At 37.9% G+C, this 25,862-nt stretch overlaps 6 protein-coding genes across 12 annotated transcripts; 1 reads left to right on the top strand and 5 right to left on the bottom strand.

Moving 5' to 3' along the window:
• Nucleotides 1–1,060: 1,060 nt before the first annotated feature.
• Nucleotides 1,061–2,865, bottom strand: LOC119999618 (14-3-3-like protein). Its single transcript, XM_038847291.1, has 4 exons — nt 2,220–2,865; nt 1,683–1,805; nt 1,434–1,550; nt 1,061–1,341 (listed from the first exon to the last, which is right to left on the bottom strand). Exons 1-4 carry the CDS (start codon nt 2,703–2,705, stop codon nt 1,285–1,287), a joined length of 783 nt encoding a protein of 260 aa, XP_038703219.1. The 5' UTR covers nt 2,706–2,865; the 3' UTR covers nt 1,061–1,284.
• A 1,277-nt stretch (nt 2,866–4,142) lies between these two features.
• On the bottom strand, nt 4,143–6,163 carry LOC120000705 (serine/threonine-protein kinase SSN3-like). Its single transcript, XM_038848825.1, has 3 exons — nt 6,059–6,163; nt 5,347–5,547; nt 4,143–4,295 (listed from the first exon to the last, which is right to left on the bottom strand). Exons 1-3 carry the CDS (start codon nt 6,161–6,163, stop codon nt 4,143–4,145), a joined length of 459 nt encoding a protein of 152 aa, XP_038704753.1.
• Nucleotides 6,164–7,725: 1,562 nt separating this feature from the next.
• Nucleotides 7,726–10,761, top strand: LOC119999619 (serine/threonine-protein kinase SAPK2). Its single transcript, XM_038847293.1, has 9 exons — nt 7,726–8,084; nt 8,192–8,266; nt 8,879–8,980; nt 9,263–9,316; nt 9,423–9,515; nt 9,599–9,691; nt 9,781–9,885; nt 9,970–10,068; nt 10,268–10,761. Exons 1-9 carry the CDS (start codon nt 7,965–7,967, stop codon nt 10,541–10,543), a joined length of 1,017 nt encoding a protein of 338 aa, XP_038703221.1. The 5' UTR covers nt 7,726–7,964; the 3' UTR covers nt 10,544–10,761.
• Nucleotides 10,762–11,569: 808 nt separating this feature from the next.
• LOC119999620 (phospho-2-dehydro-3-deoxyheptonate aldolase 1, chloroplastic-like) lies at nt 11,570–16,092 on the bottom strand. Its single transcript, XM_038847294.1, has 5 exons — nt 15,444–16,092; nt 15,071–15,348; nt 13,858–14,134; nt 13,317–13,562; nt 11,570–12,015 (listed from the first exon to the last, which is right to left on the bottom strand). Exons 1-5 carry the CDS (start codon nt 16,005–16,007, stop codon nt 11,749–11,751), a joined length of 1,632 nt encoding a protein of 543 aa, XP_038703222.1. The 5' UTR covers nt 16,008–16,092; the 3' UTR covers nt 11,570–11,748.
• A 2,507-nt stretch (nt 16,093–18,599) lies between these two features.
• LOC119999621 (F-box protein FBW2-like) lies at nt 18,600–20,939 on the bottom strand. 7 transcript variants are annotated; one of them, XM_038847296.1, is made up of 5 exons: nt 20,648–20,937; nt 20,360–20,393; nt 20,189–20,264; nt 19,737–20,035; nt 18,600–19,437 (listed from the first exon to the last, which is right to left on the bottom strand). In XM_038847296.1, exons 4-5 carry the CDS (start codon nt 20,033–20,035, stop codon nt 18,783–18,785), a joined length of 954 nt encoding a protein of 317 aa, XP_038703224.1. In that variant the 5' UTR covers nt 20,189–20,264; nt 20,360–20,393; nt 20,648–20,937; the 3' UTR covers nt 18,600–18,782. The 7 variants fall into 7 exon arrangements, with proteins under 7 accessions (XP_038703224.1, XP_038703226.1, XP_038703223.1 ...); XM_038847298.1 differs by having other exon boundaries at nt 20,360–20,398; XM_038847295.1 differs by having other exon boundaries at nt 20,360–20,449.
• Nucleotides 20,940–21,945: 1,006 nt separating this feature from the next.
• Nucleotides 21,946–23,173, bottom strand: LOC119999622 (protein PHOSPHATE-INDUCED 1-like). Its single transcript, XM_038847304.1, has one exon. It carries the CDS (start codon nt 23,090–23,092, stop codon nt 22,148–22,150), a length of 945 nt encoding a protein of 314 aa, XP_038703232.1. The 5' UTR covers nt 23,093–23,173; the 3' UTR covers nt 21,946–22,147.
• Nucleotides 23,174–25,862: the final 2,689 nt, after the last annotated feature.

Consider the following 25,862-nt stretch of genomic DNA (forward strand, 5'->3'; position numbering starts at 1 on the left):
TTTCATTCTCTTCCATTCTCTCAAAATCCCTCAATCCAAACACACTCTTAGTTAGTGTTCAAAGGTTAAGGCGTTAAGGCTTTGCTTAGATTGAATTAGATTGAAAATTGAAGAGTTAAGGATTGGAAAGTTAGGTGTGAGATATAAGTTTTGGAAAGTTAGGTGAGAGACATAAGTTATGTAATAAGGGAATTATATCTACCAGTCCTTATTTTTATAGTATTCAAATATAGAGTCAACGAGAGTTAAAAAGTGATATGAGTTGCAAAAATACTCATGAGTGAAAAATTTATGGATGATTTAAGAAATAACAAACAAATTTTCCCCACACCTAACAAAACCACAAATCCCAAGCCGTGGGTTACAAAATGTTGAGTTAGTCACATGAAGGGAACCTCCCCTTGCCTCTCCTACAATCCAAGTATTACTCCTTCCACTTGAACCCTCCACTTTTAAATCTTTAAAAAAAAAAACCAATCTATAAAAGAAAGCAGCCCCTAGGGATATACCATGGCCTTCAAACAAATCAAATTAACAGCAAACGCTCAATGGGTAGTGACAATGCAAAATGGGTTGAGTAAAAGTCAAGTCAGTTTATGCTGATTTAGTTGACACTTGCCAAGTACCAATGAGATAGCAATGCGAACGGCATCCCATAAAATCACAACTTAAAAGAATATCATTACAGCAAATGCTAGACTAGAATGCCTCCGCAAGTTTAATATCAAATTAAAAACACAATAACCGATCTAATAAGTTATAAAAAAAAATCTCGACAGGGGTTGGTTAAAGATGGAGATTAATGATGCGATGCTTTCTGGCTGTAGAAACAAGACACTGCGTAATGCCTTTTACACAGGCACCGTCAATGCAGAATAGATCAGGGTCAATGAGAGAACAAGGTCAATGCTAGATTGACCCGTTAATCCTGAGGGTTACCACCCAAATAATTTAGCGCACTGTAAAATTACATGTAACAAAAAAAGAACGCAAACAAAAATATATATAAAGATGTATGGACGAGGCAGGGGATAAAAAAGGTAAAGTAGCATCAGAGAAATTCGACACCAGTGCAACAGCTTGGATATCATCGATGAGAAAGGCTTCATTCAGAAACACACAAATTGTTCAAACAACAAACTACAAGAAGAAAAGCTCAATACATCCACTGATTCATAACCAAACAAGAATGGCTAGAAATGGTAGATAAATCAGAAAACAAGCACCTTCTCCCATTAAAACATATCAAGGAGAAGCCCCTAACTTGCAGTTGATTGAGTTGCATCACTGCTTGTCTTCGTCAGGCTTGGGTGCTTCTTTAATCTCATCAGCTCCGTCATCCTGGAAAAAAAAATCATAAACTTTTCACAGTAAATATCATGACAATAACAGATAGAGCATAATTCAAAGTTAACAAGGATCAACTTCAAGACCTGCATATCAGAGGTCCAGAGGGTGAGATTGTCACGCAGAAGCTGCATGATCAAAGTGCTATCCTTGTATGACTCCTCGCCCAAGGTATCCAACTCAGCAATTGCTTCGTCAAAAGCCTGATTAATGCCAGATAAACAAGAAAAAACCTCTTAGTTAGCAACACAATAAGTTCCACAGTTTACAAAAACAACATCGTATAAACACATATTAGGCAAGGAGGACATCCTATCACATCCAGAATTGCTAACCTGCTTGGCAAGGTTGCAGGCTCGGTCAGGAGAATTTAGAATCTCATAGTAGAAGACAGAAAAGTTCAGAGCCAGTCCCAAACGGATCGGGTGAGTTGGAGCCAGTTCTGCATTTGCAATATCCTGCACCAGCAAGATAAACAGTAAACAATCAACAAATATTCCTTCTAAGAATATATCAATGTCAAAATGTCCTTCAGAAAAAAGAAAAACGCAAGGCAGTCTCTTTGTGACTATACAAACATAGCATTGTTTTTCCAGAATAATGGCAAAAATTCAGCAACATAATTATAGATTCAAATTGCAAATTATCAACGCACGTATAGAGGCAAAATCGGAATTACAAACTGCTTTGAGACAAACAACCACACATATTACAACAGTTCGGATATAAATACAGCTTAAAGACGAATCTGCAAACGGATCTAATGAAACAACAAAGAAACAGATCAGAAACATCGTTAAATGAAATAAAATATAAATACTCGATCGACAAATTGAAACAAAAATTCATATATAACGGTAGGAGAGACAAACCTGAGCAGCTTTGTAGGCAGTGAGGGTGCTCTCGGCGGCTTCCTTGCGCTCGGCTCCAGTCTTGAACTCAGCGAGGTACCTGTGGTAGTCTCCCTTCATTTTCAGATAGAAGACCTTGGAGTCACCCGCAGAGGCGGATGGGATGAGCCTGGTGTCAAGGAGCTTGAGTATGCCATCACAGATGTTGGAGAGCTCATTCTCGATCTTGGATCTGTAGTCTCGGATCGTAGAGACATGGTCCTCGTTGCCCCTGCTCTCCTCCTTCTGCTCAATGGAGGAGATGATGCGCCAGGAAGCCCTACGAGCACCGATCACATTCTTGTAAGCCACGGAGAGGAGATTCCTCTCCTCAACAGTCAGCTCCTCGTTGTCGACCGATGCGGATACCTTCTCCATGAATTCAACCATCTCTTCGTAGCGCTCGGCCTGCTCCGCCAGCTTAGCCATGTACACGCTCTCCTCGCGTGGTGAAGGTGTCACCGCCATTGCTGAAATGTGAAGAGTCAAAGATTGAGCGACAGATTGAGAGAGATTAGATCTGAGGGAGACAAAACTCCTGGACTGCGATTTTTTTATTTTTTTTTTGATAGAAGAGAACGAAAATTAGGAGGAAGGGCTAAATTTTACTATTTTTAGTGGAGGGAGTGGGTGATTGCGTTGAAGAAGGAGAGCGATTTTAGGGATGGAATGTGGACCGTCGGATCTGTTAGGGCCATTTTGCCATTTAGGGGCATTAAAGGGCACAACTGGCAAACACGGGTTTTTGCTTTGATTGTGCCTTTTCTTTAGCAGACGGGATAGAAGGTAAAATTTTGAAATTTTGAAAAAAGCAGATCAGCTCGCAAGGAAATCAGGCCTTTAATGGGCTTTGGGGTTTCATTGTTTCAATGGGTTGACTGGGCCTTCTACAGCTGGAGGTCCAAATTGGTTTCAAATTTGAGAAGTTGAAGTGATAAAGATTGATGCCAATGAATGTCAGCTCCAACTATGCAACTTGGTTAATATACATTATATATATATATATATATATATATATATATATATATATATATATATATATATATTTTGGGAGTTCACTTTGTCGGTGCTAATAAGGCTTGTTCGTCAATGATATTGTTCAACTAGGGGAAAGGTGTATGTTAGGTCTCATCATGATTCAATCTTCTTAGGATGTATGAGTTCACACATGGATTTTTGATGTGCTTGTCAGATATGTGTCATTTGTGGGTTACTAAGCAAGACCAATGGGCTTACCTATTAGGCACCGAAATGATAGTGGCTTGTTTGCCAATGATGGTGTTGGCATAATGATAAGGTGTATATTAGACTACTAGTCATGCTCTCTCATTAGGATTCAATCCTCTCCAAAGGCATGAGTTCACACATGAATTTTCTATAGGCTTATTAGATATGCGAAGTTTGTGAACTAGTACGCGTACGCAAGTCCAATGGGTACCCGACTATATATTCGTAGTTCGTGTCTAGGACGCAAGTCCAACGAATTTACCCCTTGCATACACTCAAACAATATTGGTTGCGGTTCTGACCGAAAAAAATACTTGTTGAACTTGACTTGAAAATAAATTTGCTGAATATGTATAAAACAAATATAATAAGTTATGCTTAAAGCCAGACAAACCACTTTCACATACGCAACTGTAAGCCTAAGACAAAAGTACATTGGCGATTGACTCTGATGAGCTTTATTTGCATCCCACTATGTTCAAACTACATCCATGCTTACATTGGCTTAGGTTTGACCATTTGTTTTTCTAGGTTTAGGATTCTCACACCCCACCCCTTCAACGAGAAACTTGCAAGTAGTAAGAAAAACTTGCGCACACGCCACCGCTGAGCACATCATCCCCACCTTATCACAATGGCTAGTTTTTAGGGTTTGATGTCGGGGGCTTGATGTCATCATCACTCGTCACAAATGTATCCATGAAGCACTCCAAGAGTTAAGAACAACAACAAAGTCAAAATCTCTACATCGATAACAATCTCTTCTTTGAATGAGTAGATTTGGTACTTCCAATAGCTGTCCCCGCCAAAAATTGCCAACATCTCCTTCACCTGTAAGACCCTGTAATGGCAAAAAATGGCACGAGGCCAACAACGGTGAAAGCCCATCAAAGGCCCAAGTCGAAATCAAGCTAAGCAACTTGGATCGAAGACTCGTGTCTTTGACTGTCGAAAAGCCCGGATGGGATGTTGAAGCCAGCGAAGAAGTCGACTACAACATTGTCTTTTCCTTGTTTAAAAATTCCTACTACCTTGATCTCCGATCCCTTGACCTTTATAAGTCTTGCTTGTGATGCAATTCAGGAAACAGTCAAATCGATCCATTTGTGACACATAAGATATCCTCAACTTTTCCTCTGACGCACAAGGGCATAACCGAGGTAATCCATGATATATGAGGCACGTCCTGTCATAGGGTAGCGTCAGAAGAGTCAGGGCAAGTTTGAAAGAAAAGGCAACGTGTCCCTAACAGTAACCTGGTCCAAGATCAGACGGTCCCTACAATGACACATGTCTCGGAGATCGTAGGATAAACAATAGAATCTCATCAAAGGTAGGGTCTCTCTTTTTTCGGGTAGAAAACTCTCTCTTGCTCTAGAATCACTCCCAGCAAGCTCTCCTCGACAAAAGCTCTTCGACACAATCTTTAACCTGACTATTCACTCGAATTCTGGATTATCTACTATTTATTACTTCAGTATTCAATTACTTGTTATTGGTGGAGACTAGTTGCACTCCACTTTTCCCCATTCACACCCTATCACTAAAAAAAACCCATAAAAATTCACATGAATCTGAGTAAACCCTAATTCTTGAATATTCCTAGGTTTGTCACCTGAATCTGAGTACACTCCAAATCCTTGCTTTGTTGCAGAAACGCAAGACAAAGGGGGAGAGGGAAGAAAAGAGGGGAAGGAGCTCCGGTAAGACCCAACTCTGCCTCCAAATAGCAGCTCCGGCAAGTTAGATGGTCACATACGTCTTGATTTCTATTGTGGATGGTACCCACGCATATCTATTCCCGGATATGCGATACATCTTGCTACCAATGTGAAAGATTAGCAAGCATTGGCCATTTCTCAAGAGTAGGATGGCCTAATACCTTGAATATCTTGTCAAGCTGGAAAGAATTTGGTGTGGCTTTAACTTCTGTCCCTTGGAATAGTGGCTTCAAAGTCAAAAGCTCGGCAAATATGCAACGAACAACCCACATATCAACAACACTTGTGTAGTGCTTTGCTCCAAGTAGCAACTCAGGCGCACGATACCAGATCGTGACAACAACCCCGTTGTCAGACAATAGCTTCAAGGGAAGAAAAGGGGGAAGGATGGAATGAGAAGGGGGAAGGTGTGTTGGGGTGTTTGCAGACTAGGGTAGAGGTGTTTGTCGACTAGAGACTAGAGTTGGGGTGTGTTGCTGACTAAATTTTTTCTGTTTTTAGGGGTGTAGATGGGAAAAAGTACAGTCCAAATAGTTTCCACCCTTGTTATTTAAAGCGTTCGATTATCGTTACAGGTTGCTTGTGGCTCAATGATATAAAACTTTGATAATAGATTTTACCATCTACAAACCCTTTTCCCGATCTCCATGACCGTCACTCATCGTCAATCACTTGACTCATCTAGATCCTTGGAGAAGCTATGCATTCTCTTTTACAACGCAATCAATGCACACCCATATGCCTATTTCCACTACACTCCTCAAATCCTCAATTCTTCTTCGCCATCCGCACAACGCTAATCCGGGGGCTCCATCTTTAACTCTGCTAGTCGATCAGTGAGCAATTGGGTCGATCATCTTTGATCTCCCATACCACTAATTTCGAAGATGTGCCTTGATCATCTGTCATCCTTGTATGAATATATTGGAGTGTAGTATGGAAAACAGTGAGATGCAAATAAAGCTCACCATTCACCATTGAGTAGAAGATGGACTTGGGCTGAAGTGGACCAACAAATGTGGGCTTATAATTGGTCCACAACTAATCTTACGGGGCCCAAAATTATGGGTGAGGTTTATTTACACCCTAGTTTTTACCAATGATACCCTCGGTATATCAATACCCCATAAAAATTGAAAAATAACTAACCATATCCCAAATAATAAAAAATTGACACATTTATTAAACACACCCTAATGACAAAAAAACACAGCAAACAATGATGTATTTTTTTTTTGTAAAAAAAAGAAATGTGTACAATACACGACCACATGTCCCAAGAAAGTGCAAAGAGAGAACTTCAAATGAGAAGATAAAACTCCCACAAACTAATAGCTCAAGTTAACTAAGAAGCTATAAGTTGTATCCCAGAGAAATAGATGAATTGTACCAAAACAGATCCAAAATAAGCATAAGCCAACTCCAAAATTCTGCACAAAACAACTCCAAAATCTGCACCAAAGTAGCTCTAAAATTCTGTACAAAGCAGCTCCAAAATCTGAACAAAGCAACTCTAAAATCTGCATAATACAACTCCAAAATCTGCGCAAAGCAACTTAAAAATTCTGCACAAAATAGCTCCAAAATCTACACCAAACAGCTTCAAAATTCTGCACAAAAATAGCTCCAAAATATGGACTAAAGCAGCTCCAAAATATGTATAAAACAGCTTTAAAATCTGCATAATACTGGACACAGCTTGAGCTTTAAAAACTGCCCTAGAAACCTTTGAAACATCTCAAAAAAAAATGGCCCAACAACTGACCATGAATCACGATAACGGTAATGGATAAAACAATCAATTTACCACAATTAGTATAAAAATATATAAAATATAGGTAATTTTTACAATATCGTGCTTGAGCATCCATGACCATGAATCAACCGTTGAATATTGACATGGGGATTTGCAGTGGAGCTTATCTAATGATTCATCATCTCATCCCCTCTTCTAATGTACATAATGATTACAAGTCGAGTTATTTTTTTATTAATATACGGACTACGGTTGAATCCGTAGAAGAGACATAACATAACACATGCAGCTATAAAATAAGAATATTTGCGTGTGACTGAAGATTTGGCAGTTTACTCACTTAGTGAAATCTCACATTAAAAAGTCGGCTACCAAAGATTATTATCAAAAACCTAGGTACACATTTATCATCATCCCTGGTAGAGAAGTTGAAAGTCATCGATTTGTTGTTTTCGAAAGATTCCACACGAGTTTCTTGAGAATAATGAGGACAGGATGAAGGAAGTCGGGAGGATTCTGGAGATCTAGAACTGGATACCAAAAATAAATTGTAAGTTAGGTTTGGAGTGGCGTGTGTTAATCCTCTACCTAGAAAAACATATTATCAAAGCTAAATTGACTAGAATTGGATTGTAATTAATAAAAATTGGGGTATAAATAAAGCCCATCAAATTATGTCGTGTAGCATCAAGTTGGCTAGTTGGGCTAACTTTTACGGGGCCCATGCCATGCACACCGCTTTCATTTCATTATTATTCTTCTTTCGTCGTTCAACGATCACCAAAGCCAACATCCGCCATTCTTTCCACGTGTATAGTCTCTTCCCAGTGTAAGCGTACTAGTCAAGGACTGAGGCTGATGACGATTACTTGTAAAGCACGCCCAGTCTCTGCCTAAAACATGTAAAACCCTTGATTTTTGTTCGTTCCTGGTGTGGTTTCAGTTCCCACCTACTCTGTTTCTGAAGGAGAAGATCCGAGAAGTGGTGAAAGGTTGAAGCTTGTTGATTTTTGTGAGACGGGAATGGACCGTTACGAGATTGTGAAGGATATCGGGGCTGGGAATTTTGGGGTGGCGAAGCTTGTTAGAGATAAATTGACCAGAGAGCTATTTGCTGTGAAGTTTATTGAGAGAGGACAAAAAGTCCGCTGCTTTCTTCTTCTTCCCATTCGTCTTCTCTTCCTTTTGGTTTGATTTTGCGGAAAAAGAAAATTAAACTGAAATTGCTTTTCTGGGTTTGTCTTTTGCAGATCGATGAGCATGTGCAAAGGGAAATCATGAACCATCGATCATTGAAGCATCCCAATATAGTAAGATTCAAAGAGGTCTGTATTTGCATATGCTGTTATTTGGAAATTGCTTATTTATCTTTGGTGTCCAGTTATTGACAGCTTTGAGGTTTTAAGGGTTTATTGCTTGCTTTTGGGGAACAGATGAAAAATTTGAGAGGTGGCTTAATATCTTATGAATCGAACTGCATATGCATAGGAGACTTACCGTAATTTCTTTAGTTATTCTGTTTTTATGTCTCAGTACGAGGCTTTTCAAAGATATTTCTTTGACATCATGAATTGAAAAGTTTCAATCCAGCTTATTTACGGCCGCTAATGTGGAAACGATTTAATCAGATGATGCAGCTTAAAAGCTAATTTTCAACTTATATATCATATGATAGATGACATATAGCATATTGCAAATGAACTTTATCAGTCATTTGTTTCATTCAGGGAGAATCATATGGGAACTTCGAGACTACACTCACGATCTTCCATTATGTTTTGGTTAACCAGGCAAAATACACCTGGGATGTATGATTATGGTCTATGAAGCTCATAGTGTATCTCGGTGTTGAATGGAATGAACTATTGAGCTTAACTTTCTTGAACAGAACCTAACGCTTGGCTCAGAGTGTTTAATATGAGATGTTATGCTCGCAGGTTTTGTTGACGCCCACCCATATAGCTATAGTAATGGAGTATGCTGCTGGAGGAGAACTCTTTGAGAGAATCTGCAATGCTGGTAAATTTTGTGAAGATGAGGTAATCTGAAAAATACTTTATTTTCTAGATGTTCCACGGAAATTGAAAACATGTCATACATAATTTTCCATGGCACATAAAAAGCTATTTTCAGTATCAGTATGTACTCGGTAGCAGCTTTAATGGATTGATTTTTCTTAGGTTTTGGACCTTTTTAAAATTGTTAGGTTTGATTGAACTCATAATTTGCAACAAAAGATTGCCTGCTGGGCCATAAGACTGCTGACAAAGTTATTTTGAAAGGTTAGAAACTAAGGTTGTTGTCATTTTCTATTTTGTCAGGCTAGGTTTTTCTTTCAACAGCTGGTTTCAGGAGTCAGTTATTGTCATTCGATGGTATGAACTTTGCCCCTCCTGTTCAATATTTGTCCTATCTCCTTGAACTGTTACTTCGTCTCCTTATGCTCTTTAACACATGCTTAAGGAGATCTCTGTTTTTCAGCAAATTTGTCATAGAGATCTTAAGCTTGAGAATACACTCCTAGATGGAAGCACAGCCCCACGTGTCAAGATATGCGATTTTGGATACTCAAAGGTAGCCATTTTTGCTACAGGATAATGTCTGGGAAACAAGCTTGATATTTATTAAGTGATGATGTATTTTTACTCATTTTGCAGTCATCTGTCTTGCATTCCCAACCAAAATCTACTGTAGGAACGCCAGCCTACATTGCACCTGAGGTCCTATCGAAGAAAGAATATGATGGAAAGGTAAATTCCGTAGATTTTTATTCTTGCCTCGTTAGAGCTCTTTTCTTTTATGTTAATTTTGTTCTATATATCTCTATCCTCTAGTATAGATTGCGGATGTTTGGTCCTGTGGTGTGACTCTATATGTAATGCTGGTGGGGGCATATCCCTTTGAAGATCCCACTGATCCAAAAAATTTGAGAAAGACAATTGGGGTGAGTGAAGAAACTGTGATGAATTAAACTTCTAAATAAGATTGAAGTATTATTGATCCTGTTTAAAGTTGTTGGTCATTGCAGCGGATACTCAGTGCTCACTACTCATTTCCAGATTATGTTCGAGTTTCTATGGAGTGTAAACATCTTATATCCCGAATATTTGTGGGAAGTCCTGAGAAGGTATTTTTTTAAAAAATTTTGGTATGGATAAGAATTTATAGATTTTTAAATTGAATGCAGCAAGGAACAACTAACCATGTGCTGTGAGCATAGATTAAACCTGAGCTTGATGCAATATTTTTTTGTGGTCTTGGATATTTTAAGCCTTGTTAGTATTTTGAAGTCTGTTGTGACGAAACTAAACTTTGTTGGTTTGCAGAGAATGACAATTGCCGAAATAAAAAACCACCCTTGGTACTTGAAGCATTTGCCTATAGAATTGATGGAAGGAGGGAGCTGGCAGAACCATGATGTAAATAACCCGTCCCAAAGCATGGAAGAAGTACTATCTATAGTCCAAGAGGCAAGGAAACCTATTGAGGTGAACAAATTTGGTGGGAATTTCACCGGAGGCAGCATGGACCTGGATGACTTGGATGCCGATGCTGATCTTGAAGATATTGAAACTAGTGGGGATTTCGTGTGTCCGTTATAAACAGTGTGTGTAGGTAAATTATATTGTTCCTATTAGTTTTCTGCTAATGCATTTTTTAGGAACACATTGTATTATTGTAATCCTTATCTTGCAATTTGGCTCTGTAGACGGCCCTTTGTCGATCGCTCTTGTTAATTGTTCAATATTTTAGGACGAGCATTTTAGTGAATGGTTGAATAATGTACAGAATAGGAATGTGGAAGATGACTTGTGTGAACTTTATACTTCACAACCAAATAAGCGAAAGTTGCTGTGAAGGCCAGCTGGGTTGAATCAAGAAGAGAAATTTATTTCCTTCAAATTTCCGTCGGAGTAAAAAAGATAGCTATCAAGACCAAGGAGAAATCCCAGTGTGGCACTAGCTGCAACTAGCCGTTTTGTGACTAGAACTCCACTCGTTCAACCGGTGGCCCGAGCTCTTGCATAAGAGTTTGCGATAGGGAGGATCGAGATTGGGAACCCATATGTGAGTAACCAGGCATTGAGCCACTCCCCTTTTCCACCATGGATGTAGTAAAGCCTCAGAAGTAGTGGACCTCCTACTTCACCAATTGACATTAATATGCAGTTTACAACCATCAGGATTTCTTTGATGTGCTTGATGTTGTGGTGTGATGGTTTGACTCATTGTCTGTATCTTGCTATGTTTCGAGCTTGCCTTCAGATAATTTCAATAATAGCGTTTGAAAAGAGGTTGATGGGGAGGTACTTGAGACAAGCTTTAGTGTGTGCTCGCAAAAAGCAACGATAGCCTAGTTGCTTATTAATGCGGATTTAGAGCCCACAGTGTCCAAAGTTGAGAGTTTGAACCAACCATTTGAGATATGTTTTTTTGGAATCATGGTTTCATTGACTTGTCCCATTTTTGGAACCCTACCCATTGGGCTTCAACTCAATCTTACATGTCATCAACGTGTTGCGAACTGTTCTAACACCTCACTCAGTTGTCCAAAGGATTGGCATATTGAACTTGGTAGTTCCTCTGTTTGATAGTATTGAATATTGTCATAAAATAATAATATCTTATATTATTAAATAATAAGCTTTATTCTTTTGTCGAATCTTCGGAGTCTCAAACCATTACCATCTCCAAGTACACACATACAAGAAGAACGATTAACTTAATCAGCACTTGACAAATTCACACAGATACTAATAACTTCAACGAAAAATAACAAACATGTTCATGCACTTTTGCAGCTATTCTACAACCCAACAGAGGGAAGAGACTGTTGTGATCCGATTCTTCTCTTTCTCAAGCGCTCCGCAATGATGAATGCGAGCTCCAGAGACTGGGAAGCATTCAACCTAGGGTCACAGTGAGTGTGGTAGCGGGAACTCAAGTCATCAAATGTTACTGTCCGTGATCCACCAATGCACTCTGTCACATTCTGGCCAGTCATCTCCAGATGGACTCCTCCAGGGTGGCTGCCTTCTTGCTCATGCACATCAAAGAATGCCGTTAACTCCGCCTGCAAAAGTAACATGTAAACGATCTAAGTAATTGGTAATCGGTCTCATCCTATAACCGTGGAACCTTCATGGTTTTCGATTTTGGATTAGTTACTTTAGAATCACACGTCAAAGATAGGATTAAGTGCTCTCAACCCAGTCGATTAGCTAGTCCACGATATCATCACCTATCCTCGGTTATCAACCAGTTTTATTATGCAAATAGGCATGGATATCAAAACCCCCGGTCAATAATTCCGACAATAAAGGTGAACCTTAAGATATCAGGTAACAAGGAAAGAAAACTTGCACGAAATAAGATATTTCTTACAAACTTGTTCTAAACTCCCACCCCACCTGATTATAATGATTTCAATCTTTAAGGGGTAGCGTTTGACCATTTCACCTGCACCTGCTGTCCCTTTCCCACCTACTACACCTCCATCATATTGCCGGCATACTAAGTTTGTTGCTAAGATATGAAAGGCGAAATGGTTTTAAGCTAAACGATGACAATTGATGAGGACAGTTGAGCTATTTTGCCCAATTTCCTGAATAATCAGTACAATCATCAACATGATCAAGCAATATAGCCACCCAAGATGATGGAACTAACATTGAACCTCATCTAACATGATAGAATAGTTTCACTATTCGATGCCAGTTAATGATAATGGCTGGCCTAACTAAGGAATGAATGGGAAATTGTCAAAGAAAACCATTTCATTTAAAAATGGGTGCCATAAAAGCTAAGGATGAATAACTTTGAAGTGTGAAACATAACTTGATCAGAAGTGAGAAACAAGCAAAAACAATGAATACATTAAGCAACTATGTGCTTTCGCTGTTTATATAGAAATCTAGAATTGAATACTTGTTAAGATTAGTTACTTTGCCATTCAACCCAATAAGTTAACTTGTTGAGTTGGGGGCATTTTACATCATTTATACATATTCTAAGTTTCTAACAATACTCTTTCTTTAGTCATTAAACTTACCATAGCTTTTTAGGGAAACATGATTAACTTCCCGTGTCATTTGTGATTTATGGAGTCGACTAAATTTATTACCTTCCTCTTTTTTGCTATTTAGTTATCTTAGCTAAAGTTTCATCCCAACACCTGCCCTTATTTTTTGGCTTTTTGCGACTCTTTATTCCTTTAAACATAATTCAAATCTATGAAGTAAATGCAATCCAATCGCATGCAGTCTAGATTCAAGTTAGTAGCAAATAACATGGCTGCATATCAACTATTTATGCTCCCTATCTAAGACCACTCGGCATCAATAAGCAAGTAGTAAATGTGGATCAGTATCATACCCTGATAGAATCAAAGGGGCGAGTTTTAAGACCGCAAGGAGCCTTTATGGTATTTCCATGCATAGGATCACTGACCCACGAGACAATTTGTCCTGCCCTGCGGACAGCCCTAATTAGATGCGGAAGCTTCACTCTCATGTTCTCTGCTCCCATTCTTGTGATCACCGTTATTCTCCCTGGTTTGTTCTGAGGATTCAAAATCTCAATAAGCTTAACTAGCTCATTGGGGTCCATCTTATCGCTAACCTGTAGCACAACAAATCCAATCAATGTATATAAGTCGAGAGAAAACTTGATGGCATCACATACTGATGTTTAAATTAGCTCCGTGACAATGGCCAATTTTCTCAAAAACCAGGTTAAATTTATTCAACTGGAAAAGGGCTTTGTTTACGCATAAAGCTAAGATAATAATTTCAGAAAACGGTTCTACTCTAGTGCGTGCCAATCCATCCAAGCGTTTAACCTAATATGCGGTACCAAAACCAAGAATCCAGTGATAATGACCCAACAAAAAACCAAAATTAGAAAATGCCATTACCTTAATTCCAAGTGGATTTGCAACTCCTCGAAGAAACTCGACATGTGCGCCATCGAGTTGCCTGGTACGTTCTCCAACCCAGAGAAAATGAGCAGAGCAATCATAGTAGAGACCAGAAGTTGAATCAAGCCTTGTGAGTGACTGCTCATATGGCAAAAGTAAACACTCATGAGACGTCCAGAATTCCGTAGTAGTCATTATAGGGTGGTCAACTGTGAGTCCAGCCGCAGACATGAACCCAAGGGCCTCATCAACCCGGTTAGCAAGCTCAAGATACCTGCCATGAAATCAGAAAAATAACCGTATTCATAACCACCTCCGCAGAGGGAGCATCATTCTATCATGAAACAACAAAATGACAGTATTAATCCTTCATAGACCTCAAGAGTGCAGAAGGACTATCATTTGTTATAAAATGACAAAGACAACCGTATTAATTCTTCATATCTGTTGAATGTGTGGAAGTTTCATTCTATTGCAAAACAACAAAAAATAGATGCATGAATTATTTGTAGCTCCCAGGAGTAATCGGGAGCATCATTCTATCATGAAACCACAAAAATAACAATACAATTTCTTCAAAGCTTCTTGGGGTGCAGGGAGAGTATTATTCTGCTATGAAAACGACAACTACCAGGAATGTCGGGGAGTAAAAACCAATTGCTTCATGAGATAATTCTTCTTAAATACTTCATGACTCTTGAGACAGTGGGGGAAGTATTATCTCATTGTAAGTAGACAGTCAACAACCAATTGCATAAGTCTCAAGATTCTTGCTATGAAAGCATGCATACGTTCTTCATATGATATTAAGAAGAATGTATGAAGATAAGGTTTTCATCAATCAACCGGTACCAACAAACCACAGATATTGCTATAACGAAACATCTAGAAATTAACAAGTTACATTCTAATGCATAGATTCTTGCCGGAGTAACCCTACCAGTGCAATTATCATAACTTTTCTTAGGGTAACACGGGAAATTAAGGTATCGGTTACACGAGTGGATGTGTCACTAGTGCCATTGACTTTATTATCAAACCTTTATACCATAAACCAAAACTCTAAGTATCATGAAAGTATAAGGCGACTGAATATGAATCCAACTAATAAAGGTGTTGACTTTGTGTCCCCGAATAAACTTTCATGAAACTATTACCAACCAATCAAAGAAAGTAAAAAAATGGAAGCTTCCAGCTGAATTAAGCATACCTATCCCCCTGCTCGCTGTGCTCTGTGAAATCCAAATTCCACTGCGTGACCCTCTGCATAGCAGCATAACCACCAGTAGCGAAAGCCCTAAGAAGATTCAGAGTAGCCGCAGATTGAGAATAAGCCCTTATCAACCTCTGCGGGTCGGGAATCCTCGACTTCTCATCGAACGCATCTCCATTCACATTGTCCCCTCTGTAACTCGGCAGTTTGACTCCGTTCTTCTCCTCGAATGACTCAGACCTCGGCTTCGCAAACTGACCCGCCATTCTCCCCACCTGCAAACCAAACCAATTCAGTGTCAAAGAAATCGCAAGGAAATCAAACATAACCATAAATTTAGAGCAAAAAATTATTAGAATCTCAATCTAACCTTGATAACGGGCATTTGACCACCGAACATCAGTACAACCCCCATCTGGAGAAGAATCCTGAAGGTGTCACGAATATTGTTGGCATTGAACTCCTTGAAGCTCTCCGCACAATCCCCACCTTGCAAGAGAAAAGCATTACCGAAGGCAGCCTCCCCTAAACGCTCCTCCAAGCTTCGTGCCTCCCCAGCGAACACAATCGGAGGGGACGAATCAAGAGTCTTGAGCACCGATTCGAACGCTTCCTGATCCGGGTACTCCGGAAGCTGCAGAGCCTTCTTCAATTTCCAGCTCTCCACGGTCCATTTCTCGGGAACCGCATTGTTGGTGGTTGTCGTCGCAGCCGGTTTAGGCGTTACAGCCTGCGGTTGTTTCTTATCGGAGACGGCTGAGTTGTTGGCGGGTTCGGCAGCGTGAACGGCGGAGATGGGGAGGATATATCTTGATTTGGGTTTGGTGGGGTAGATAAAGAGCGAGGGTTGGTGGGGTTTGGAGGAGAGTAGCAGAGAAGATTGGCTTGGAATGAAAGATTTGACAGGAACAATGGAGGTGCTAGTGAGAGCCATTTTTGCTTTGAAACTCAGTACAGATTGACAGAGGACTCTGGGAGGTACATGAAGAGAGAAACAATGAGTCAGTGAGGAATTTATAAGCTGTGGACGATGAAAAACAGAGAAGGTGTCTGGTAAGAAATCTTACGAGCGCGGCTGGTATGGGGGTAGTTGGGGAAGTGGCATTTCTGTGATTTTGAGAGCAAAAACTGATATTTTGGTAAATATGGGGATTAATAGATACAACCATATAGATTTTAGTAAAAATGATATTTCGGTAAATATTGGGATTAATATATACTTGTGGTGTATATATCTATATCACAAAAGTATTTAATTTGCATACTATTTTATCAATCAATTTATATATACATCACGTCAAACTTTTTTTTTTTCTCTCACACAAAAAACGTGGAATCGTACGAGGAATTAATTTCTTTTTAGAGATAATTAGAAAATATTTAACATGGATAATTTCAAAAATGTTTTATACATAAACATAAAATAATTTTTTTTAAAAAATGGTTGTAGTTGCGGGATTATTTTTTAATTGAGACCCACAACATATAAATTTGTCATTTGAACATTCAATATGTATCTAATTTCGAGTCGTTAAGCTCGCACACGTAGAAGTTTCTTACCTAACAACGATGTAAGTTGGGTTAAAATTCAATGCATGACAACAAGGGTATTGTTCCTAATGAAAATCAAATTTAGGATTTCTCGAGTTCATATAATTTGATCTCATAGAAATTAATCTCTAGGGTATCAGGAAAATATTATTGTATAGTTTTTGTGATTGAGTGTGTGACCATATATACGTGTTAATATATTAGAAGATTTAAGGAAAGCATAATGTACAAAGTTACGAATAATTGTCTACTTGTACGGCAACATGATTATTGAGCCAGACCAACACAAGAGCAATTAGGGCTAAGTGGAAATGAATTTCCAAGATTAATTATTTAAAAGTTCCATTAAATGACAAATATGCCCTTATGATGTGGTTTAGCTTAAGAAAGTAGAGGGACGTCAAGTCATCCCACCTAACCCCTTTCGACTTCCACCTCACCAATCTTCACTTCCTACCCCACAGGCTTGATGATTCAGTCTACTTTTTCTTTCCTCTGCCGACACGTGTACTTTACAAATGGTATTAGAATATGGCATATTCTCTCTCGTAGTTTTAGCAGACGAGATCGGGGCGGGCAGGCAGGTGATGAGATTGGGACTTTGAAATTGAGGTGGAAGTTGGAGATCAACGGTAGCAGACTAGCAGTTGTCACTGAATCCCAATTACTATAACAAAACACATGTTTGTTTCATTCACATGCGTAGCACGTGCTACTATTAACTAACTAATAGTCTAATATTACTACCACGTGCGCATGATTTTGGATGTTCATAAAATTCGGCTCTAAATATTTGTAAGGTGGGTCTGTAGAACGGTTGAATTGATTTTCAATGCTAGTGAAAAAGTTGTGAGGAAAAAAAATGAACTTAAGGGTGTGTTTGGTGATCTTTTAACTTTCTTAGAGTATGTCGAAACCACTTTTTTAATATCAGTATTCTAAGTTATAACAGGCACCCAAAACATAAAAACCCCTCCTCTCCATCTAATATTTTATTATTTCTATTTGTAATAGTAAATGTTGAAAATATTAAAATGTTAGATGTGATGTTTAAATGGGGATTTGATTGGAGTGATTTTAGAATATGGATCCCGTAAAATAGATTTTTGGTTAGGACATGCTCTTACACATACTTTTCGCTATCAGCTTCTTCCCGGAATGTATTCCTACTCAATATGTGAAAGATTGTGTGCATTGATTTGGAATATATATTTTTTTTCAAAATCTGTTATGTATTTTGAAAGATAAATCATTTTAAAATTTCATTTAAAAAAAAAAAAAGAGTCAAAACAGATGATGTCATATTGGAGAAAATCCAGAGAATGAAATGGGAAAGAAGACGCGATGGTCAAGGGGTTGTAATTTTGTTAAAAGTATATGAGCATAGAAATAATTTACATATCCGTGCCCTTATCCTTAAATTTTTTATGACTGTCTTTATTGGAATAAGTTTTCTTAATTTTGTCCTTACTAATAATTATCCCTTTTTAACAAGGCATGGTGAAATGGTGAAGGTACTATGCTTTTCCTTCTTGGAAAATCAAGCAAACCCATCAAATTTGGTTTTGACAGAACATAAGCAACTCCAGACTAAAACCCCCACTCACCCACTCACCCCCTTCACAGAGAAACCATGACTTTCTTGATGATGCCAAGGACACTCATGATAAGGATGAATGAAAAAGCTAGACTTTAAAACATTCACTTTTGCATTGAAATTAAGAAGTTGGAGTTGTTGCTCAGTGGCAGGCAACCTAGGCTCCATCTCATCAACCAAAAACCAAAAATATAAATGTGGGACACTTCCAACATGTCACAACATTCATACCATATTCTAAACATGTCTACTTAGGCTACAATGAATAAGACTTTCACAAGAAACCCAATGATGTTCACTCGTGTAGCCGATCCCAAATTTTTGGAATAAAGGCTCGGATGACAACGACGACGACCCATTAGGTTCTGTACTTTCCTGTGCTTCTAATATCATCAAGCTTAGTCTCATTAAGAGAGAAGTAGGACAATGAAGTAATACACAATCCAAACAACTCCATTCCAATTAAAACGTATATCATATAGCATGTAGAAGTTCCAAAGTTGAAGCATTCTACTTGCTAGATACATGAAAGAGTTTGATAAAGTTGGGTGGAAACAGAACCTATGGAGATTGAGGCCAACCATGCATTCCCAAATCTTCATGACCTCCTTCATAGAACCTTAGCTCGAGCTCCTCTAGCCTGACTTCATCATCCCACATTCCATCAAAGCTGTCATCATCCTCATCATAATCTTCCACTTCATCAGCTATAAAGTCCCACGCAAAGTAGTCCGTCGCTGCATCCGAGTACTCGGACCAATCATCCCACTCGTTCATCTCATAGTAGTCCACCACGAGAGGTCCCAAAACTTTCAATTTGGGGAACTTTTCTTTAACGAATCTATCGTCAAGTTTCACATCCCAGCACCCTCTCAAATCCAACAATTCAAGCTCCTTGCAGCTTGAGAGGATCCTTAGTACACTTTCTGTAGTGGTAAGATTGTAAGCCATTTCAAGTTGCTTAAGCTTTGGCATTCTGGTGGCAATGGCAAGAGCCTCGTCCTCTTGTGAAAGCTCGCCTGCTGGGTGCATGTTTCGGCACAGCCCCACAAGAAACTTACAGTGCTTTCCAATGGCCTCCAGAGCCCGAGCGCCAATTTTACTACAATAGCTTACATCCAAGAAAGTAACAGTAGAGAGCTTCCCCGCCATCTGTTCAACCACACAATCACTTATCTCGCTTCTAGGCAGCTGCAACATCTGAAGAGAACCAGCACTTGCAAAATGAAGGGAAAACAAATCTCATATCAAAATGCAGTCAATTGAAGGGCTGAATCAAGAAATCCAATCAAGGTAGAGTAACTGCGAGTGAGCATCAAATTTAGAGTAGTGGCAGTAATATTCCTCCCAATTCTCAAAATATGCTGACGGCAAACCGAACAATCAACCGACACTCAAAACATTCAGTTTATTAGCCAAACTGTTTGAAGTAGTGAGCTAATTGTCTATCACACAAATCCACAGCAATTTTATAATTGAAATGAGTGCAAATTAAGAATGCATTGTTAAGCTTACTGCTCAGCAATGAAGGAGAAAGTTGTATAATTGCAGAGGCTCGAAACACAAAGTTTCCGGAGCGATCCACAGCTCCTTGCGACCAGCATACGAACCATACGATCGAGGTGATCAGGCTCGCATTGACAACTCCATTCCTCGATGTCTATCTCCTGCCAGCAATACGGGCCAGACACTGCTTTGTTCCAAGACTTGCACACCCTGGGAATCACTGTTAGTTTCTCTTCCAGAGAAAGATTGCTGAAGATTAACCCTAGCGCATCAGGTATCAGCTCGTCCCAACGCTGCACCTCTTCCATCTAATCAACACAGTCAATCATCCTCAGCAAGCATGGAACAAAAATGAATTGCAAAATGAAGAGTCTTGTAAGACTCAGCAGTGAAATTCACCATGAAAAGACAGAAATCAACAAGAAAATAAAGCAAAGCTACCGGAACAAGAAGAAATATACCACATTTATTGCTAATACAGACAGAAAGGGCCAAAATAGAGAAGAGAGAGCCGAAGCAGAAAAGTGTGTTGTAGATCTGCAAGCATAGAGAACAGTAATTTAAAGATCTGGAATCAAGAAATCAAAACCCAATAGAATACGAACATAGAGGCGAAAATCACTTGCACGCACATTATGCATCAAGATTGCTTGACAGAGTTGGAAGCTAAGCTTGATTTGCAGAGCCAAATATGCAAAAGAATGAAGAAAATGAGATCTTATCTGAAATAGAACCAGCAGAAGCTCATTTTCACCTAATCCAAACCAAATGAACCAAGCTACACAACCAAAGACAAAAAAAACATGCAAACAATCGTTTCAATTATCTGGGTTCTTGCTCCATTTTCTTCAACATCCAAACAAAGAAAGCTGAGTGAAACAGAAAAGGCAGGGGAAAATGAGAAAGAAAAATTAACATACACGCAACGGAAGTTCGATTGTTTCTACAGAGAGTTTCTTGCCTTTCCGTCTTTGCGTTAGCTTTTGGGATCTGGATTAGGGAGAGAGAAGGCAGTCTCGGCGGTTTATCCGCCACAAAAACAGAGAGAAAAACGAAATCATGAGAGAGAGAGAGGTAAAAGGAGGAAAGCTACAAAACTAGAGGCATCTGCCCACCTAACCAGAAGAAACAATGCAGAACAAGAACAAGAGTAAAAACGGGGAGAGTAAAACCGCTAGCGATGAGTATGCGTGTAAAAATCTCTGCAAAGAAACGGACAAACGGTACACGTGCATTCCTTTAAAATAATGACGCAGAGATTTACGATAAAATCATACAAAGGATAATAATATTTTGGGGCAATTATCAATAAAAATAGTAAAGTACAAATGGAAAGATGTGTTATAAAATAAACTAATTCTCTATTTGTATTTTTTTGAATAATTTTTCTTATCACGACCGAAAAAAAATTATTAATAAAGATAAAATTATTTAATTACTTATTTGCACTTCTTCATTTAAAAAATTCACAACTATTCAATCGACACTTTTTTTATCCACATCTCTCTATGCATGACACAATTAGTTTTGACTCAAATGAAAATTCAAAACCAGTTCTCTCTTAAAATAAAAGACGAATTTTGAAAAAAAAGTTTATATATATTTAAATCAATTTGAATAACTATTTCAAACAAGATCTTTCATCAATATATTATGAGAAGAAAAATCTCGCATATAAATTTAGTGTAAATAAATTTATCTGTAGTGCATATAATTTATTTATTGTGTATATTATTTATCTATAGTAAATAAAAACTAATTATCTGAAAAGTATATAATTTTATTTGCAGTGAATATAATTTATTTGCTATGCATAAAAACTATTTTATGTGTAGATTATATAATTTATCTTCATAGTATAAAACCTATTTATATGAAATCATATTAGTGAATTTTTTTTCCAATATATACAAACCATAACAAAATCACAACAGATAATACAGATAAACTTGTGTCTATATGATTCACAATTAGAAGATATGTACCAGTAAATTTCAGTATTGCTACAGTAATCAACTAAAAATCATGAAAACATTAGTATGTTATCAAGAGACTGAATTTTCTTGGTGGGGAACTTGGAACTTGTAAGGTGGAGATACTAAATCGACCTTCTAAAACTAAGGGACATGAGTAAGGATTATAGCTTGCTGTTGGGAGTGGGCGTTAGGGAGGTTCTGGACGTGTTTAGACTTTATCGGATTAATATAACTCAATCGAGTCAGATATAAGCAAAGTTTCATTACTTCTCACCCAACCAATACATTTCCTGAGCCTAGAACAAATGGCGGTGACTTAAAGAACAACAAATCAAACAATTATGTGTTCTCATTATCTGCTATAAAGAACAAATGAATAAACAAATCAAACAATTTCTCTAACTATTACCCATAGTTTACGCCCGTTGATCATCATCATCTGGTTTAGACCAAAGTGGAGCAGGTTGAGGATACAGGGTCAAACAGAGCAGGAAGCAAATACTTCCTTCCATTAACACCATATGCATTATAGCTTGCACCACTCGTTTGATCCACCAACAATTCACCAGCATAGCCAGGATAAGACCCTTTTCCATAAATACCAGGACAAGCCGATGCAGCCTCGAGTGGAGCCTCTTTTGGTCCCTGGAAGAACCCATTTCCAAATGGGTTCGTAGCAGTCCCAGCCAGAAGACTAGCCAAATTCATCACCATACCTTCCATGCCCACATCATTGTTTGGAGCAATCAATGGTGGGCTTTGTGGACCGTAAATGGGCTGGTGAAAAGGCCACGCGCATTGGCCTGGACACTGAGTTTCCGAGTTCCCAACCCAAATGTAAGCAAACTTGGATCTCTTAGCTTGAGAGCCGCCCATGGACGACCCATGTGTCCCGCATCTGCTGGAGCAAAACCCGTCAACAGTTACATCCGATGCCGTTAAAACGACATTGATGGCATCTTTCTGCGATCCCTTTGATGCAATCTGCACAATTTTCTGGGTTGTGAGGGATTTGCCCAAAGAGTAGTTCTCATCAAGAAGTTGTTTATCCAATGAAAATGACAGAGAATTAGGAGTCTTGGCGATGTGGTAGTATTTGTCAGTGGTTTTCCACCAGGTGGAAACAGAGGGTTGGTTTGTTGTGGTGGGATGGGTGGAAGAAACGGCGGTGATGAAATCAGAGACGATTGCACGTTGAGAAGGCTTGAACTTGCCGTACCAGATCAAGTTGATTGAGATTTTGCCAGTAAGAAGAGGACCATTGTGGTATTGAAAGATTGAAGAAGGGTCTTGGTCTTGGGTGAGTCTCCTCGCTGCAGAGGAGAAATGAAACAGAGAGATGAGAATAACTAAATGGAACGGAAGCAGAGAGTAGGCAAAAGAGGCCATTGATGTAATCTGAAAGAACTCAAATTCAACACTAAAGTTTGATGAATTTGTTATTGAGATTGGGAGTGAAGAAGAAGTGATTTAAAGGACCATATATATAGGATTTCGCTCAGACTTGAAAGAAACTACACGGAAATAGCTCTAGAGTGCCTGTTTGTCAATTGTTTGTTAAATTGCCAGAGAGTAAACGCGTTGTTATTTTGCGATGGACTACTAAACACTTTATAGGGTTTGGCCAGCTAAGGACTAGAAGACAAAAAGACGTGAAAGAAAAACACAAAATTTAGTGCATTCTGGTTGCGGAGGTGGTACTTTGGGAAGGAAACCGAAAGGGCGTGTTCGGTCATGGAAAACGGAATTATATGTTGTTAGTGTCCCAAATCTTGAGGTTGGAATTATGGTGGAGGAATTTCCAGCTGTAGTATGTTGGATTTGTCAAAATTTAGACCATGTAATCTGTCTGTCTGAAGCCAATACTTGGTCACGTGTTGAATTTTATCCCAATTTACCCTGTGTTATCGGTTAAAATATTTTTGTACGCGTAAGCTTCATGATCCAAGTTTAGGTTCATATTAAATGTTCAAAAAGCAATGTCAACAAGTCTTTCAAGCAATATCAATTATCGATATATTCTAAGATAAAAAATCTCGCATATAAATTTACTGCAGATAAATTTATCTATAGTGTATATAATTTATCTGTAATGTATATAATTTATTTACAGTATTACCATATTTGCAATGAATAAAAATTATTTATTTGCAAAACACATAATTTACCTGCAGTGCAAAAAACTATTTATCTACGGTGCATAAAAACTATCTATCTACAAAAGCGTATAATTTATTTGCAATGTAAATTTGGTGCAAATAAATTTCAATATAAACAAACCATAACAAAATCAAACATATAAAGTAAATAAACAAACTAATGCATATAAATTTAGTATAGATAAATTTCAGTATATACTAACCATAACAAAACCACAACAGATAATGCAGATAAATTTGTCTATACGATTCACAGTTTGATGAGTAAACTTTGGGCATTGATTTGACATCTAAAACGTCGAAGTTTTCAAAAATATATTAGACACAATTCTTTGGGTCTTAGAGTCTTCTTTTGAATGCCTTAAAAATCATCTTAATCGGAGCTCAAACGAGTGAGTTATGACTGTCCGAACACATTGACTTTAAAAACACAACTCATATACATAAACTTTGAGTCTCGATTTGACTGCTAACATATTCGGATATCCAAATATGTATTATACAAAATTATGTGGTTCTTAGAGTTGTTTTTCCAACGTCACAAAAATAATCTCAATCGAAGTTCAAACGAGTGAGTGAGTTATGACTGTCCGAACACATTGATGTCAAAAACACAACTCCGACGCGCAAACCTTAAGCCTCGATTTTGACATTTAAAATGTTCAAATCTCAAAAAAATATTAAACACAATGATATGGATGTTCGAGTCTTCTCTAAAACACAATAAAAAATTGTCTCAATCGAAGCTTAAACGAGTGATTTATGACGGTCCGAAACACACTATGACGTGGACGTCATTGCGAATAAGTTTCTGGACTGTTTGGAGTGTCGAAAGGTCAAGAAACAAAATTCGGTTTAGTGGTTTAACGGTAAATCTAAAGGTGGCCGTAACTTTTGATCCGTTTGGAGTTATAAGGCCCATAATATCTTTCTAAGGACTGAACTGAAATTCAGCTATGGCGACTAGGATGAAACCCGGTTGAAGAGTACTAATCAAGGCCAGAAAACGACGTTTTCCTTATTTATGGAGGTGTTTTAGTTTCTTTTGGTTTCTCTTATTTGTTTCCAAGTAGTAAACGGTTTTCTAGACTTATTAGGGTTTCTTATTCATATATATATATATATGTCGTTAGAAGGGTTTTGTTGGGACAGTTATTACTTTGCCTTCAATAAGAATTTTGATTTTCCTAAACTCTTTGAGTTTTTGACTTCCAGTTGCGTCACACTGATAGAAAAAACACAACTCTGATGCGTAAAATTTGGGCCTCGATTTGACCTTTAAAATTTTGAAATATCAAAAAGCGTATTAGACACAATTTTATGGGCTTTTAAGTCTTATTTCGAATGCCACAAAAATGGTCTCAATCAGATCTCAAATGAGTGAGTAATGTCTGTCCAATCGCACTGACATTAGAAAAGATATTTAATTGTTGAAATTATAAGTTAAACAAGAGTGAAGGGTAGTACGGTCAATAAAAAAGATATTTTAAATAATTTTTCTTAATGGAATAAGTATTATCCACTTATGGATTGTGTGAGTTTGAGAAAACTTCGAGTATATCTACTAAAATAAATTTTGATTTGAGAGGCGTATTGATAATTAACCTTAATATTTTATGAAGATATACTTCTTTTTTTGAAAAATGACTTACATAGCGTAAATTTATAAATCATACTTACTAAATTATTACCTAAGAATTATCCAATTTTATAAATCATAAATTACAAATCAATTTGGATTTACGAGCTGAGAAACGATTATCTGATCATTTATGAAAAATAAAAAATATAAAAAGTTAAATGATAAATGAGTATCTGATCGTAATAGTACTTTCAGTAGCGTCTGTAGATAGGATATGTCATTTATGAAAAATATAAAAAGTTAAATGATAAATGAGTATCCGATCGTAATAGTACTTTCAGCAGCTTTTGTAGATAGGATATGTATCCTATTTTACAGAAGAAAATATGAAGAAAAAAACAGTGAAAAAAACCTTCAC

Source organism: Tripterygium wilfordii, chromosome 6 (genome assembly GCF_013401445.1).
Source record: "Tripterygium wilfordii isolate XIE 37 chromosome 6, ASM1340144v1, whole genome shotgun sequence".
Classification (NCBI taxonomy): Eukaryota; Viridiplantae; Streptophyta; class Magnoliopsida; order Celastrales; family Celastraceae; genus Tripterygium; species Tripterygium wilfordii.